This window comes from Coturnix japonica, unplaced genomic scaffold (genome assembly GCF_054131305.1).
Source record: "Coturnix japonica strain WE unplaced genomic scaffold, WE-NBRP24 Scf046, whole genome shotgun sequence".
Taxonomy (NCBI): domain Eukaryota; kingdom Metazoa; phylum Chordata; class Aves; order Galliformes; family Phasianidae; genus Coturnix; species Coturnix japonica.
Window position 1 is genome coordinate 1,261,676 of NW_028188949.1, and position 18,022 is coordinate 1,279,697.

Consider the following 18,022-nt stretch of genomic DNA (forward strand, 5'->3'; position numbering starts at 1 on the left):
TGTTTTTTCAGTGTTTTGCTCTGGCTTTTTTTCCTATTTTGACATGGAAACTGTATTGCAAACAGACCTGATCTGTAACTATTGCTTATCTCTACAGAAAGGAACACTTATTGCAAAGAAATCAAATTGTTTCATAGGAATTCGTGACTGTTCAGTGGACTAGGCAGGCAGAGCTGGAAATTCTGTGTTCAGAAAGGGGAAAAGCTTGCATTCATGTATATGATTGCTGAGTAACCTGTGAGGAATTATTACTTCATTGCGGGGAGATTGTATTTGTCATGCAAGTAGCCTGTGAAGTTAGTAGGCATCGTCACACAACAGTGTATATATCCTGTTATAGCGGGCATTTCCAGTGGAGCTGTAGGCATCAGTAGCAATATGATCACAATCATATTGGTTTTAAGGCGTGACTGTAAAAAGAAAGGGAGAAAAGTAGGAAGAAAGAAGGGAAAGCTCCTCCAATGTGAGTGATTAGCAAAGTCTAGTGTTACTTTCTTTAACTGTGCCTGCCATGGAGAGGGTGGTTGACAAACTGTGTTCTTGGGTTTGTGTTATTTCATAAGCTACCGCTCAGCATATTTCTGGTAATGGTGCTTTGTCAGTACTCTAATTTACTGACGGAGGAAGTATAGTATGTCTTCATATATGTCAACCTGCAGTCAGTTCCAGCATAAATCACATCACAGTCTCATGTACTGAGATCTCTGCTCGTGCTGCTGTCAGTTTGCTGAAACAAGTCTGATACACAGATCTTTGCAGGCCCCAAACTGAAAAGGGACTCTAGGTTTCCAAAATTGGTTTGTCTTCTGAGGTAGGCGCACAATGTCCTGATCAATGACTAGCAGGAAGCGGGATGTTACAAGCTGGACAAAACCTTTTAGATGATGCTGAACATGATTAGACCAGGATGATGTTAGTGATGGTCCAGAAGGGAACTGTATCATAATATCTTGGACCACAGTCCTTGTGCAGTGTTTGTTTCATTACTCTCATTACTAAAACGAAAGTGCAACGGTTCTTCAGCACTCACTGACAATGTTTTTGGATTACTCCAATTATTCTATAACTTATTAGCAGAATATTTCTGATTCGTAGCATCTGTTCTGAGGTCTTTTCCTCCCATTCTAATTAACATCTTCAGTTCGCTCTTGCCTGTAGGAATGAGTGCTACCTACTGGACTATGGGGCTGCATAAGGATCCTAGGAAAATTGAACAGATCTGAAGGTATCTCTGCACATTCTATTTATTTTTTATTCTTGGCCTCTACGCAAGGCTCTGCTTGTAGTTCTTATTATTGATCTATGATGCCACACTTTGCTCTTATGTGTCACTTAGTTGGGTTTAAATTTTAGAACAGTCATCTGGAAAATGTATTTCTTAGTGTTCATTTGTATATGGAGATTGCACTGATATAACTACCCGATATTTAAATCAACTCAATTAATGCAATCCATATGTGAGCAATTAGCTTAAGTCAGTTAAGAACCTTTCTTCAGGTATATGAATGTAAACCATATTTAAATTAAGAAAGTGAACAATGCAAGACTTAGAAGCAGGCTGAAGGACATTACTTCAAAAGTAAAATGTTAGTTATTCAGTCCTTTGTCTTGAAACCTCTGGTTCTGGTCTTAATTTTTCACTGATTTGCTACCTTGTTGCATGAGTGTCTTCACTTTTCAATATTTGTGCCTGCAAAATTAGGATCTGCTGAAAGAGTTTGTAGGAGGATGAGGCTGTCTTAAAGAACTGTTTTCTCCCCATGGTAAACTTAAGCTTTTCAATGAGTAATAGTCAAAATTGGAGCCAAATCTTCCCATTTAAAAACATCATTTCCATTTGGAAATGTCATTGCAGTGCCATTTGGGAGTTGCTTGGCTGTCCCGTTGTCCTGGCTTCACCTGCCTCCCCTGCTGCATCTTAATTTGTGCATCTTACTGAATTAGTGTTGTCAGCGCTTTAAGTTGTGTTGTAGGACACGTGGCCCAGACAAAGAGGCGCTTTGGCAGAGAAGAATGAGTACCTTAGAATCCTTAAGTGCACATATTCTGCCATATGCTGAGGGCATCTCTTAAACAGTTTAACATTCTGAACTGGCCAATTTGAAGTTTTGATGGAAAACTCCAAGTTTTGAAGAGAATGAGCTGAGGAAAAGCTATGATTTCCAGCAGGAAGCAGGTACTTGTTAAAAGAAAAATCTTGAGTTGAAAATTACTTTTTCCAGTCAGAACTAGTGACTAAAAATTCTGTTTTGGGCTTTCTTACCAGTGAGAAAGTATTTGAAGTTGTTGCAAAAAGGGTCTAAAGATGACTCAATCTCATGGTAGGTGTCAAGAAACTTTCAGTTTTTAGGTGCTTCCTGAATCCTTATTTACTCCTCCACAAAACAGTACAGATCATCATAACTTGCATTTTCCTCATAAATGACAGTGCAAAGTGTCACCAACTGCAGGTGAATTTGTTCTCATATTTGATAGTTACTGTTGTTGCAGCTAAAATAGTAGAAATCTGATGAGCGTCCTTTCATGTGGAACTGAGGAGGTAGTTTAGCTGTGATAAGGCTGTTAACTCACCTTTTCAGTAGGTCATGTGAACTTCTTGTCTCATTTGATTATGACATTGACAGTGTTAGCTGGGAATGATGCAGATCTCATTCTGTGTCTAACTGGTTTGTGACAAAGTGCGGCTTAATGAAATGTGTCCGCTGAGAGAAAAGGAACTCTCCTATCAGAACAAGGACAGAGACACAGTTACACGGACCAAAAGGAGAAAGCACAGACTAAATCATTTATCTTGGGAAGGAAGAATTGTCCACTGTAAAAAAAATCAGTCAGATGTAGAAGGTGAAACTCTGAAGGCTCGTTATGCTAATTAGCATCAATGCTCTGATGTGGGTAGGCAAGAAGAAGCTGATGGAGTGGTGCTTTAGAACACCATTTGCTCAAGAGGAAGTACAACGCATCATGGATTCATTAATCTGTGCTGAAATGGAAAAGTCTTTGAGCAGCAGTGGTCTAAAGTGGTCAGGATCTTTCCAGTGGCCTTGTTCAGTTGGTTGGCAGCCAGATAGTACGAGTGTCATCTAAGAGATAAGCTATGATCAGTAGTGAAATGTTAGCTGCAGTAATGTGGATGGAAACTGCTTTGGTCATTGGTGCCTGTATATATGCCTTGCAGATATTCACCTATATTTCACTGTGAACAAATGAAAATCTGGTAACTTCAATCCCTGAACAAAGAAAGAACATTGCCCCCTTTGTTTCTTGAAGTAAATGGGGAAGGGATCACATTTCTTCAGTGAAACCCCGTGGCTTGCCAAGATGCCCAAGTGAGGTATCCCAGAGGGAACTTTAAGCAGCTCACTTAAATGATGGGAAAGAAGTTTCACTATGAAATTAATGATGCAGCCCAGAGCACAGTAGGAAAACACCTTGCCCTCTTTTTCCCCATCTTTGATTCCAGCTGTAGAGTCCTGTAGTGCTTATCTGTATCTTTATCTGCTATAAAATGAAATGGATTATATGAAGAGCTCTACGAAGCAGTACTCAGTACTTCAACATTTCTCTAATGCAATTAAGGCAGATATTTCAGAAAATGGAAGACTGTTAGTTGCCATAAGCTGGTGTTTCATTGGATTGCACACAGTTTAAAGCCTCCAATATTGCTGTTGTTGTGGGGGCTTCCTGTTTCTAGAATGACCATAGACATCGCAGGGCAATGCTGTAATGCAACGACTAGATGGCATTGGATGAGCATCTCCATGGAATAAATGTATGGTGAATGTAGTCAGTTCCAGCGCATGGACTTCAGGCTGTAAAAAAATAATTCTATTTCTGTCACATCTTCCTTTTAATTATGAGGGAGGGCTTTACTGGTTCTGCTGCTTTCCAACATCACTGCCTTGTTCTCTGAAAAGGTTAACAATCAAGAAAATTCACGATTCCACCTGCCCTCTCCACATGTACTCACATCTCAGGTTGATCTGAGCTTTCTTAATTGCAAGACCAAAACACCTTAATGCAAATATTCCTCTTGCTTCCATCCTGGGTAAGCAGTAGTTATTTATAAGTCCAGCATGCTGTGTCTGTCTGAGGCTGCCACACGCTGTTCAACGGCATCCTGATGTTTACTTGTGCCTACTTTCCTTTATAGATATTCTTATCCTGTGCTGGTACTGCTGTCTGCTTTTAAGATGCACAGTGAATGGTGATGTTGCTCTCTACATATCAAACACAATGCATCCCTTTAGATTTCATAGTTCACTGTGCCCCAGGTGCTGTTATTATCAGTCCTGACATCATTCATTTGATATGATGGGCCCTGTCTTTCCATTTATCTGTAATGGACAGGAGATTTTGAATCATTTTATCTTCCAAGCACAGCAACATCTTTTCTTTAAAAAGTGACTTTCCTCTCTTTCCACTTCTCGCTTTCTTCCTGGTCTAATATCTTGTGCATTACATTTATCCCCCCCATGTCTTTATTTCATATTTCCTTTTCCCTTTTGTTTTAGTGGTTTTTTTTTGTTTTGGTTTGTTTTGTTTTTTGGTGTTTGTTTTCTTTTTTCCCCTCTCCTCCCCATGTGTTCCCTTCTCTCTTTTTCCTCCTCTCATTTTTCTTTCCATGCAGGGCATCGAACCAGTCTTACAGCAGCCAACTGAAGGGTTCTGTTGACAATATCAGCCTTGGGTTAGGACTAGTTCATGTCTCCCAGTCCAAAGACATTTCAGAATTCAGTACAGTTGGAAGCTGAGGCGCTCAGGGATCTTTTGCTTTGCTCTTAAACCAAGCAGACCTAAGGGTGAGAGAAAAAAAGAGGATGAATCTTCATTAAAACTTGATGTCAGACTTCGAGGTACAAGATTAAAAGCAAGGTCTTAAAATTGCAAACAGACTTAAAATATCATTCTGTTTTTAACTGAATAGGTCCGTGCTTTAGCAACTTAACCTCTTTCTCATTAACTCTCTGTGAGGTGTCCCTGCCTTCAGAGCAAGGTCTAATGCTTCTCTTAGAAGTGCATTTACTGCCTGTGTATTCAGAAGAGAAAACTCAACCTCATCTTTATGACTGTGGTGTATCAATTTGAGATGTTAAGGATCTGGCTTTTTTAGAGTAGTTCTCCCATTTGCAGTTCAGAATGACTACCTGCCTTTATACATCTTTAGAGGTGCGGCTTGCAGAGGTGCAGGAGTATTACTGATGATGTGTACTGATATTTGAAACCAACAGTCATCAACAAATTCACCTGTGGTTGAGTTTTCTTTGCTCACAGCCAGTCACAGGAGAGCTGAGCGTGTTCCATCAAATCTTTGCTTCAGGGTGTGGGCTTGACTACTTTCTGTTCATTTTCCAGGGCTGCATGGCACTAGTATATCTGAAAGGCAGACAACCCAAGCGTTTCTTTCCTCAGACAGTTGTGAGTGCTGGGTGCTTTGCTGTGGATCACTGTGGCAGTGTTTTCTGGCTACGTACGTTTTTAGAACACCTTAGTTATGCTTTGAGGGTCCCATCTTCTACCAGCTCTGTGGCTTTTCCTGAGTTATTCTAGAACTACTTACAGAAACGTTACAGCCCCAGAGTCTGCTTGGAGGAGAAGGTCAAAAGTGTTTGGTCTTGATTGGTGGGAGAGATGTGTGATATTTGCACAAACTACTTCAAATTGTGGAACTGATCCTTTCTACAGTAGCACTAATGGATCGTGTATCTCAAAGGTTGTGGCCGAACGTTTAATGGAGCCACTTCAGTTCTTATGTAGAACAAAGGAGCAAATAGTTTCCTTTTTTCTGTGCTCTGGTAGTCAAGCAGTACCCCAGGAGGCAGCTAACAGCTGTCCCACATGCTGACCCCCGTCAAAGAACTGTTTAAAGGTAGAAAAGGAGGTAGAGCTATAACAGAAGTTCAATCCAAAGCATCAGACTTGTGAGCAAGAGAAATACAATTTAATTACGGGTAATCTGTTTAGAGGTAGAGTTGGGGTTTCCTTTACTCTATTGGAATTCCTTGTGGCAAACATTTTCATCACTTGGTTTGAGCTGCTGGGAGTCCCATCCAGGCTGTCACGTAGTCTCACTAATGCTGCAAAGGAGAGAAGACATAAAGCACTTAAAGCAAATACAGTAGCTTGGAACTACGTTGTGAGAAATGCCTTTGGTTTGAGAAGTGAATTTCATTAAATCTTGCCAAATGTAGAAAGCCAGTCTCAGCTTTCCAGTCTCTTTATTTGCTATCAGCACTTGAGATCAGCTTAATATTTTACCTTCACCCTTGGATGCAGAGCATAACGGACAAAACCATTATCTGCGAATGTCATCGCTATTAGGAGAGGAAGAGAAGGAGGAAAGGAGCAAGGGAACAGAGCTGGTGGGGATCTCCAAAAATAAACAGCCTATAACAGTATGGTCAGAGGGAGTGAGCGAGGTTGGAAAAATCAGTGTCTCATAATTTAATTAAAGTTCTGCATCTCCTTCAGAGCTATGGCTACAGGCTGCCAGGCAGAGGGCTAATATCTAAAGGTCATTCGAATGAGCGAAGATACTAATCACTGGAGGACAAAACTGAACTCTGCCTCCCAGTTCTTGCCTTCTTGGTGAGATTTTACCTTCCTTCCATTATAAATTAGCCTGTGAATGTCATGGGGCAATTGAACTGTCATAGAGTCTCCTCTAGGAAGAACCTCCTTTTGTATCAGAATGATGGAATTGGTAAATTGCAACATGGGCAGAGTAAAGACTGAAGAGTGAGGGTACTGTGACCTATGAACATGTCAGCATGCTGTGTACAAGATGTGCTTGTGAACCAGCCCTACATTCCAGACCACAGTCCATAGCAGAATCTAATGCTGCAATGAGAAACACTGCAATGCAACAGGATCGATTAGTTTTTCTTGCCTCCTTTTCTAAGAGAACATCTAATTTCTTCTTGTGTTCAGAAAGAAGAATAATTTATATATATATTTACAAACTGGCTTTTTGTTTAGTGACTTTTAGAATGGAGTTACGCCTGCTGGAAGGAAACTGTGTATGCACACAAGTTCTTGGCAGAAATACACTTGTAAATCTCAGCTGAGCATCTGTTCTCTTGCAGGTCAGGAAAGGTGAGCCTGCAGGTAACTTTGCCTGAAGGGCTATTAAGAAACATAACAGAAACGGTCATGTTTTTACATAGAATATTTGGTAGAAGCATTCAGTGACTTCTCATGCTTTTGTTACTGGCAATATTTTTCAGCTTTCAGAATGAGCAATGTAGCAGCTGTGGGTTATGAGGAAAAAAGGGAATTCAGGTAACACTGAAACTAGAGTAAAGTCAGAATGAGTCTTGTGATGTTGCCAGAAACCCCAAGATGGCATCAGAGACCTTGTTTTTCTCCATTAGAAACGTATGACATTTTTAGTGGATTTTATTGTTTCTTTGTTTTCCTTTCTTAACCAGTTCTCCATTGTATCTAGTATTTTTTGAAGTATTCCAGCCTTAAGACCTTTTTTCTGCAAGCATTATTTGCAAGGCTCACTGATAACGCTGGATGCAATGCACCCCGGTTGCAATGCGAGATTCTATCTTCAGACCGCCAGATTGTGTCCCCAGGAATACATCTGTACTTATTCTGTGACTAGGAGGCTGGAACAGCAAAGCTGGATGTAACTCTGTAGGTAGAAATTTGTCCAGTACTTACAATAATTAGGCTCTGCAGTGCACACAATCACTAATGAGGGAAATTAGTCAGATTCTGCAAAATTGTACAATGATGTGCTGCTCCTTACAATCAAATATCCTGCAGATTTTTTCACTGATCACTGAGTCAGGAGCAGAATATTTTCAATCCAACTAATGAAAACACTTTCTCAGTGCAAATCTAGGATCCTTATTTAGCTTTTTATCCAGTCTTTGCAGTGAATCTAGGTAATTGTTCCACATAATGATGTAGCATGCATCAAGATCTTCTTGATGTGCTTCAGATAGCTACATTTCTCATGAGCGGAGGAGCTTAAATGAGATATCCAGCTCATCTCATTTAAGTGCATACATATTTCAGGCTGGTCGAAGAGATTCAAGCACCTGTCTTCAATTAGAATGAGTAGGAGTTGGATGTACTTATTTGCTGTGGAGGTTTTGAGAAGCCTTTGCTGTGCACGTAAGCTGGGTGAGTTTTGTAGATAGCGCAGAATTTAGAGCGTTTCCGAAGGTAATTTTGTTTGTAAGTGGTCCTGATTGTGTATGTACTTAAGTAAAGGAAAATCTGCATTTATTTTCAGGGCTGTAACTGTCTGAATTCTGGAAGGAAAGGGGATGATAAAATCTGCATGGTGGTACGCACCTCTGAAATGTACCGACTGTTGATTCATTCCAACCCAGTGTTAAAAGTCTTTGATCTGTGTTTTAATTGGCATTCCCCATCTTTGTGCCAGGTCTTGCCAGAATCAGGAACTCTTTGGAATCAACTTTTGTTTGTGATGTGTTGCTTTGTGATTTCAGCCACCGTTGTTCCTTGAGTGGAGATGATCTGAACAGGCAGTGGCTGACTCCCAGTTCTCAGCTCCATCCAACAATTTACCACACCAAAGGTCTTCTGTATTATCTGCGCAGCATCAACCGGGCCCCTGTGGTGAGTAACTCCCTGTATCTTCTATGGGTTATTGCACGCAGATGGATTATTGCAGTTGTGTCAACAGCCCTGTTTTATGGTTAGAGATGTGGAAAGCATACTATACCGCTATACTTTCATCATTGTGGGGTGTTTTTGAAAGTCTTGGGTTATCTACTGAATCTTCTAACCAACTCCAAACTTCAGAGTCTTCGTGCACCTGCAGAGTGAATACAAATTCCTTACAGCTCCTTAGTATCCTCAAAGTACTTCAGCTAAACTAGATATTGTTAGTAAGTTATTGTTATCTTTCTGGCAATGACAGGAGAAATTCTGTGAAGACATAGTCTGAATGGATCATGCAAAAGCCCAAACTGGAGCAATCTGTGCAATCAGAGAAACACAAGTTAGCTTTCAAAATGGTTGAACTTTTCTGCTGCTTCAGTGAGAAGAAAATGACTTTTTGGGGGAACTACCGGAAGTTCATGAGGGGTGATACTACTGGCATATGTCTGGGATCTGTCCCCATCTGTTCGGTCTTGATGCCCAACAGAATGAATAGTTCTGAGACCTCAGGATAAAAAAAAAACACTGATGGTTTCAAATGTTGATGAACAGAATGGAAGTGGATGGAACAGCAAGTTGGCTTCTTATAGCCCCAGTTAGGCAGGAAATGTCCTAAGATGCACTGTTCACTCTGGTCTTGATGAGAAAATCCTCAGACAAGGTGAAAATGTCTGTGAGTTTCTTTAAGTGAATATTTGTGGAAATATGCTATTTTTGGCCTAAATGACAGCCCTGACATCGAGCTCTGCACTCCAAGGAATCTACTGGAAGTTCAGCTTGTATCTGAGAGTTTATTCCACCTACATTTTCTTTGGGTTTTGAGCTACATCTGATCAGTTTTGTTTTATTGTGCTAATCGTATTGGGCCTTTTTAATTTAAAATTATCATAACCATCCCTGTCACATCCAGATGCATGAAGTTGAACATGCGCCCAGTGGAAGTTTTCATCTTGCTGAGTGAAGTAAGACTATTGATCGTATCATGTCTCTCACTCACAGGCAGTATGTCAGACGTGGTAAACTGATTTTTTCTTTGCCTTTGAAGAGTACATTGATTTTGGTTTATACATGCTCGCAAATGTCTTTTCCCAACTCCAGAAGAAGCTGGATTTCTTCTGCCCTGCACTCACTGCCAAGATGCCATGAAGGCAATTTCACTGATAGCCAAATGATTTCTGTGGAGTGAATTAGTTTAATTTATCTTGGGGATGCGCAAGCAGTTTCTTCAAAGGAAAGGAAAGCTTCTTGAAAGTGAAAAGGAAATAACTTTAAAGTTAGCGGCCTTTCAAACCAACATTTTAATTGGTAACTTCAGCCATAGAAAACAGCCATCTAAGTGCTTTATTTGTTTATTTATTTTTGCTTCTCTTGTTGGTTTTGGAAACCCTAGTAAAAGAAGGGGCTGGATACGCTGTAGTATTGCAACTCTCCACTGAGGGTGGTTTCTTTTCAACTGAGAGCAGCGGGAGTATCAGAGAGCTAAGCTTGGGAGCAGCTAGGACTGAAGGGGAAAGAGATGTTGCTTTTTCCCCTTGAGCATTCGTGGTGAGGAAATGTGCAGTTTGTGAATTACAGTTGACAGTGCACTTGCAGGATGCAACAGGAAAAGTGTAGCTCTTACAGAGGGATCAAGCTGCAGCAAAGAGCAAGTTACTTTTGGAGGGGACAGGAAGATGCTGTTAGGGACCAGGAGACACAAAGCGGTGTTTGCTTTTTGAGATATTCTATCAAGGTTGGAAACAGAATCTGACTGCAAGTACATAGCTTTTTGTGAGCAAAGCATCCTAAACGTGTCTACCTCAGCAGTCTGAGATTGGGTCCTCTCACGAAGCTACTAAGGAAAAAAAAGAGTATTTGCATCCATTTTCTGTCTTGCTTTTCCTTTGTTTTAAAAGCTTCCTGATTCTGTGAGTCATGAGGGGGATTGTTTTTGAGTTTGAAAGCAGTCCTTACCTTTGTGGTGCTCAGTGCTGGCACATTACTTTAAATAGATAAAAATTTGCATGTGTGTCTTGAGTCATACCCCAGTGAACACCAGACTTGGAATTTGACTGTGTGTTGGTGTCACAGCTGTACAAGAAGGATAGAGAGAAAAAAGGGGTGGGTAGGTCTCAAGTTTACCTTGTGGTTGCCCAGGCTTAACCCAAGGAAAGTTCTTCATTGGGTGCTGCAACTATAAAATACAGTTTTGTCTTGGCTGAGTGGTGAGGCTTGAGCTACTCTGTAGAATAAAAATAGAGCAGAAGAATGCATTGTAAAAACAAAAACAAAACGATTTGTCATAAACATTGAGAATAACTGCAGTGCTCAGTAAAATTAATTAAAATGTAGGTATATATGATACACAAATGGAATGGAAACATTTCCAGTAGTGTTGACTTCTCTGCTGTGGAGGTGGGTGGCAGTCATGGATTCATCCCATGGCATGAAATAGTGGTGTTACAGAGCCTGGCTTTTACAATGCTTTACTAATATGGAAGGCTTGTTCCAGACTTGTCACTTAAGGATTCACTCTTGAGATGCAGAATTATGGACCTCCTGCTTATCAGGCAGCACAGCTATCTGAGCAGCTGATCATCCCTGTGTGGTTTCTGATAAGTAATCTTTTAGGTAATAATATATGCATCTTGCATGTTAGTAATTCTGTAAATTGGCAGGTAATTGATACCTGGTTGAGCTGGGATCTCTGCCTCAAAATAGAACCACAGCTATAAAACCTTCTTTGATATTCATAGGAGTAAATTCTAGTTGGTACCTGTGGTTAAACTAATCTATGACTGTATTGCTGGAAGCATAGATGGAACGCTAACTGGAAAAATGCCTGTCATTAAAAGAACCAATAAATGCAGCTGTTTAGAAGGGGGCTTTATGGGATAATTCCCTGTTTTTCAGGCAGTTGCTTGAAGTGTAGGACTGCATAAGCCCCATGTGTTGGACTGGGTGATCCTTTTACAGGTCCTGTCCAACTCAGGATGTTCTGTGGCTATAGCAGTCCTGTTAACTAGGACTTGTGGGATGAATCTGCGTGTGAGTGTCTTAGCATCTCCAATCAACGTGCAGCTTGTCAGAGCAGCTGGAGGAATTTAAATGCTCAGTTCCTTAGGTAATTAAACTTCCTGACTGGCTGCAGCTAAACTGAGTTACTGTATAACTACTAAACAAGCATACTAGGGTAAAACTTGCCTTAACAGTTGGTGGAAGAAGTTGATCTATTCCATCTGTTTCTCTCCTCCTGTCTATGTTTATATAAGAATATGTATCTTTCTTCCTCATCTTTTTAATTGATCCACAGTGCTTCCCTACCTTATGACACCTGTCCCTTTGTCTCTGATAGATGCCTCAGAAAACTATTTAAATGATATCACGATGTTCCTTTCTAATCGGCAATGAATATTGCCTTAAAACAAACCAATTTCTTCTCTTTAGAAATCCTTGTCTTTTCACTGCTGGATTTCTGAATGTTTCTGATAAAGACATGGAGAATATATGTAACAGCAGTGTCTATATTGACTTCATATTCCGGAGGGCAATGAGATTGATTATTATTTAACACTTGGGTCAATATTTTCCTCTTGGGTCATTAAATCGTGATTTTCATTTTTATCAAAGTTGATATGTGCCTATGAAGGCAATCAAAACTTCCATTAAAACCTGGAATGTACCTTGTACCTAGTTTATATGATAGCTGACATGAGAGATGGATTAAATAGATACATTACGTTGTGTGGAATCAGATTATTTGTCTGACAAAGATAATGTCCCGTGCTTTATGTCCAGGAATTCATGTAAGTATCTGACCACATACAATACATTTTTACACAACTGCACAATTACATTTTCCTAAACATTGTGTAGCACAGTTTTTGTGTTTAAAGAAGCCAAGGTGATTAATTGCTGGCAAAAGGTGCAGTTTTAAAATCTCCTGAGGCTAATGCTAGAGTTGAGAAGTCAGAGGAGCCCAACAAATTGCTCCGTTGTATCATAAGTTACCATGAACTCTCAGGTTCCTCGGTTGGCATGGAATCTTGCACAGATGTCATGTTTATTTCTGCTGTGGACAGAAATGCACCGGTGTTGACACTGGATTCATGAGATCATGTCAGTTCCAATAGGTAAAACGAGGTACGGCTGACTAACAAAGTTTGACACTGATTATAGGCTTGGCCCAGAGCTCTGCTCTGAGTTTGTCTGAAGAGCACTGACAAAGGCGTAATTCCTCACATACAATCCTCTAGTATTTATAGTGTCTGTTGTGAAGAACCACAAAGCTTACTTCAGTATTACAGATTTTGCCTTTCTTTCCTCCCTAGGTGTTCTGTGACTACCATGGACACTCCCAGAAAAAGAATGTGTTCCTCTATGGTTGCAGTATCAAAGAGACCTTGTGGCAAGCAGGTTGCGTGGTCGACACAGCAGTTATCACAGAAGATGTTGGCTACAGGGTAGGTCTGCTTTGTTCCTTTCTACAGTTGTTGGCATATATGTGCACCTACATCCCTCTTTAAGATGAGGTCAGATCACAAGTTCTGTTGGTAGGTGCAAACTTGTCTTGCAGCAGAGGAGTAGAGATCCAGAAAAGTTTAAATGATTCCTACTATCTTCATGCACCAGATATCTGCGAGAATATTGTCAATAGGTGGATCTCTAATTCATTTCATTAAGATGCTGTTTTGTTGTCACTGCCGCTGACTAATAGAAATGTTGTATTTTTGTGTTTTATAAGTTCCAAGTATACATGTGCTTCTCTCACCCTCAACTCACGAGAAGTCCCCGTGGAAACACTTGTTTCACAAGGAAAAGCAGGAAGGGTGCTTACAGTCAGAACATCGCTTGTTGTATTTGAAATCAGTGGGCTTGAAAAGGCTGAGGATAGTTCACTGTTACACAAACAGAATTCAAATGCTGCTTTCAGCATCTGGTGCCTGTCTTGAATCTGCAATGAAGAAACCAAGAGCAAGCCTCCAAGGGTGTCCAAGAATCTGCAGTGGCCTAGATGAAAGGCTTTGTGATTGCAAAATATGGGAAGTTTCTCTCCTTCCTCCCACGAGTAATTGGGGACGATCCTGCTCTCCATGTATTTACTTCCCAAAAACATGAGCAAAATACCTCAAGAAAATTGTGATTTTTGAACAGCCTTTGCTGTAGCCCTTGATTCGTGGGAGAAAGAGGCATTGTTACTTCCTAATACTTGGCCTCAGATGACATGCGTAGCATTGACATTGGAAAACCCAACTTCAGGATTTCTCCTTTTAATCACCATTCCAGGCCCCTTTGACAGTAATCTCTGAAGGGACCTCAGTAAAGAATCCTAATTCCATTCTGACCAAATGGGAACGGAGGTTTATGGACATGGGCAGCACCCCCGTTTTTGTGCATGCTAAATCCAGCTGTATGAGAGACAGGGAGCATGGTTAAAGTAATGTGTTGTCATAAAAGAATCCTTTGAAAAGATGCGTTTTCACCCTCCCAGAAATACAATTGAAAGGTAATTAATGAGAAAAGCAGAGGGGAAAGAACTATTAGTGTGAAATCCAGTGAAAGCTGGTAAAATGAAAGGAATATTAAATTCAGATTTGATAATGCTTCTAAATGAGTCCTGACTACAGAGACATTACTGTTACCTGCCAGCGTTTTTATTTAATCAAATATAGAAGACTGATTATGCATATAATTTCAATTGTTTTAAAAACTAAACTGGATTAGAGATCTGATTATGGTACTTCATAGCATATATTTACAAAAATCTGTGTGCTGTTTCAGATAAGGACAGAATGAAAACTATCTGAACCTTCACACGCAGTTTAGCTGGATCTCATGATTGTGTTCAGGATTATAATTGTTTGGGTGACTGTGCTTTATTTTTAACCCAGCTCCAGGAAAACCTGGATGTGTTGCTCGGAATCATAATATTTTGCAGCAAATTGTACTTTGAGGGCAATTCAGAAGCAGTGGATGTTTAGTTCAGAGCAAGTAATCAATTTTAAAGATTCCTCTGTTCGGTATTCTCCCAGGAAAAGGAATGCTGTAGTTCTTAATAGCACACTGTAGATCTTGACTTAAGAGTTAGGCTCATGCTGGTCTCAGGTTTGAAATGTAATCTCTCACTTTGTTCCAGTTATCTGTTCACAAGGTTTTTTTCTGCTGATGAATGGACCTTATAGATCTTTATGTCTGTACCTTACAGAACTGGTAGGGTCCATTCATAGCTATAGATTGGATATGCTGAAAATAACATTTACTTTCTTATTACAGAGGTATGTATGATTATGATGTTTGCAGTGGATATTGCAGAACAGTTTAGGCCAAAGATTTTATCTTCTGCGTCAGTCATCCTTTAAGAGAAGACCAGCTATTAAATGTTATTTTCTCAATTTTGATGAAACCAAGCAGTCCTGTACAGAACTGTGATGTAAAGCTCAACAGAGTGGAACTAGAATTGCTTAGAATCAATCAGTTTCACTGATTGTTATTGGAAAGTGAAATTAGCTGGTTGGCTTTCACTGCCCAAACTGAATGAAATTTGAGGGTCAATGCCATTAGCAATGAGCAGAAACTCCTTCTGTATGATTCCATTCCATTCAGAAGTTTAAGAAAGCTGTCATCAAAGAAATAATGAACGTTCTTATTTTACAAGCTCTTCACTGGATGGTCTTTGGGCATGTACTGGGATGCAAGCACAAAGGTTTATATGCACATATGTGCTTTTGTATGTAAATGCCCAATTTCTACACCGAGTACACCTAGTGTTAAGGTATCTAGTATATACTTTTACAGTTAGCATGAAGAAGTGTTGCATCCACACTGATAGAAATATTTGATAGCGCTGTGTATTAGCAGTGTTTATAGGCTGCTGTTGAGAAAAATGATTTCTAGAATAAGAAAATCACTCAGAGCTAAGAGGTAATTTTACTGAATTTTCATATTTACTCTTTATTGCCGCTTTCTATACAGAGTGCATTCAATGTACCATTTGATCCCAGATGAGAATAGTTTGGTTTATTTCACAATGCAAGATAGTTAAATGCTAAGCTCTATTTTCCTATAATTATCTGTGACCTTCAGTGGGATTATGCATTCCCCTTCTTTGCTGTGTGCTGTGTTCAAACAAAATTCCTCCTATAGCTGAATCCCTTGTCAAATTGTGAGGAGGAGCTGGAAAGGAAAGAATGGAAACATTGTGTGCTGAGCTATGACTGCAGCCCTCTAGGCAGAACAGGAAAATGTAGTTAATGTTGAAGCAGCTTAAAAAATAAAGCTTCATAAGTGACTTCAGCAGTCCAAAACTATAGGATGTGCAAAGACATCATTTTGGATGGGATGTACCAAATGTACTTACAGCATTTTTGTCTGTGACTGGGGACAAAAAAACAAACAAACACAACAAAACATTAGAATATGAAGATTTCACTTGGGATGAAGATGAGACCAGTTTGGCACTAACTGGAACTATCACAGTGACAGTTTCTACAGGTAGCTTTGGTGATACGCGCTTTAAACAGCATAGGCCTCTTGTAGATGTATTTGTGATATAAATGCATGTACATCTGTTTGATTCATTTTCTCATTGCTGATACTTTCTTATAGACTCTTCCTAAAATCCTGGACAAAGTGGCCCCTGCATTTGTCATGAACAGCTGCAGCTTCCTTGTAGAAAAGTCCCGCGAGTCAACAGCCCGGGTGGTGGTATGGCAAGAAATGGGTGTGCTGAGGAGCTACACCATGGAGAGCACGTACTGCGGCTGCAGCCATGGTCTCTACAAAGTTAAGTACCTCTTCCAAAGAACTACATGGCACACTCCTTCTAATGTGTGTCTAATGAGCTTGGGAGAATAGAGAGTGCTGTTTTTATGCTGTTTGGTATTGCCAGCTTCCTTCTATAATATAAGTGTAGCCATTCTACTGAGTTTCTTCTCAGTTAAATCCTTCCACGATCCTTCACTTTTAATCTTCCATGCCAGGGAAGTAGGTTCCTTGCTACGAGGTTTCTTTTGACAGTGAAATAAAAAGAAATTCCAGTCTAATGCCAAAAATATTGAGCTGAATGAAGGAGTGTTTTTGAGATGATACAGACTGTGTCTTTATAATGGTATTCACAGTAGATCTGAGGTAATTAACATGAATATTAGGAGTCGTACACTTCCTGTTGCAGTCTATCTGGGCATTTGCTTGGCTAAACTTAAGAGCCTGCACTGAGAATTCTGCACTTGGAGTTTGTTACTGACAGCCAAAGGTAGCTCATCTATGAGCTGAAGCCACAGCTTTAACTGTGAACTAAATGGAGCTAAATTTCTTACCAAATGATGTTCCAGATACTGTGGGAAGGGCTGTACTTGTGCTGAGTGCATCAGAGACAGGAGCCTCTTGGCACTTTTTAAGTACATGGTTTGAGCTCTGGTAATTGTATTTAGCTGTACATAATTCTCCACTTGCTCAGTTGGTGAATTCTTTTTGTTCCTTTCCCAAACCTGTTGCTTTCCATGGAAGGGATTCTGTGCTCCACCTTATTTCTCCCACTAGGGAGCAATCCTTATCTATACAGCATTAATATGTGGTTAAGGATCCGAAAAGACCCTTAAGGAAAAAGCCATTGTTACAAATAACAATTAATAAGACGTTCAAATTATTCTTTGCAAGTTCTATGTTAATCCTTTTACATTCCATAGAATGTGGCCAGCAAGTACTCAGCTACTGTTTTAACAGTGCTCTACTATACTCACATCATTTCTTAGATAGAAAAGGCAGAAGAAATATCTGAAGATGGTTTAAAGAAAGAGAATATAACTGCCCTGAGCATTACACCTAGTGCTCTCTACTCTGAGAAGTGCTGATGGGGTGCAATAGGTACCACAGGTTGTGGTGGGGTTTTAAATTTCCTTCAGACAGTGGGGAGAAATTCTACCTTGACTAATGTCAGTGGCAAAACTCCTAGTGATCTCCATGGAGAATTTAACTCATTTCCTAGATAATCTGAGTAACATCTAAAAGCAGTTGGACATCAGGTTATATCAGTGTCTAATGATTTGTTCTCTACTTCCTTCAGTATTTTCAACCCAAGTTTGCATAAGTTGTGCCAGCAGATCTAAAATGTTTTATGCAACGTTCTCCCAAGTGCACCACCACTCAGTAAGCTGGTGGTCAGGCTTCTAATGGTGTTGGTAGCAGTTCTGGATCCTGATCTTTGACTTTCTTCCTTCTTGAAAATGGTGAAAATAATGGTGAATGTAGCTGCTTTGCTGACTGTAAACTGAGATACAAACTTCTTGTGCTTGAAGTTGCACATATCTGATAGGGAGTTTGCAAAGGATTTAGGAAAAAACAGAGGAAGGCTTTGTAGAGACTGTAAGAAGCTTAAATATTAAATACACAGGGCTGTCAGGTA

The 18,022-nt window shown here is 40.0% G+C and overlaps 1 protein-coding gene across 2 annotated transcripts in view; it reads left to right on the forward strand.

Annotated features, from left to right (window-relative positions):
• LOC146752343 (cytosolic carboxypeptidase 4-like) overlaps positions 1-18,022 on the forward strand; it is a 203,820-nt gene that overhangs the window by 131,376 nt on the left and 54,422 nt on the right. The window contains exons 3-5 of one of the 2 annotated variants that reach the window (XM_085531960.1): positions 8,469-8,598; positions 12,954-13,085; positions 16,228-16,404. The exons of the other annotated variant lie outside the window; for it this stretch is intronic. Coding sequence (XP_085388086.1) covers positions 8,469-8,598; positions 12,954-13,085; positions 16,228-16,404 — 439 coding nt within the window. The remainder of the gene's footprint in view (positions 1-8,468; positions 8,599-12,953; positions 13,086-16,227; positions 16,405-18,022) is intronic. 2 annotated transcript variants of the gene reach the window in all.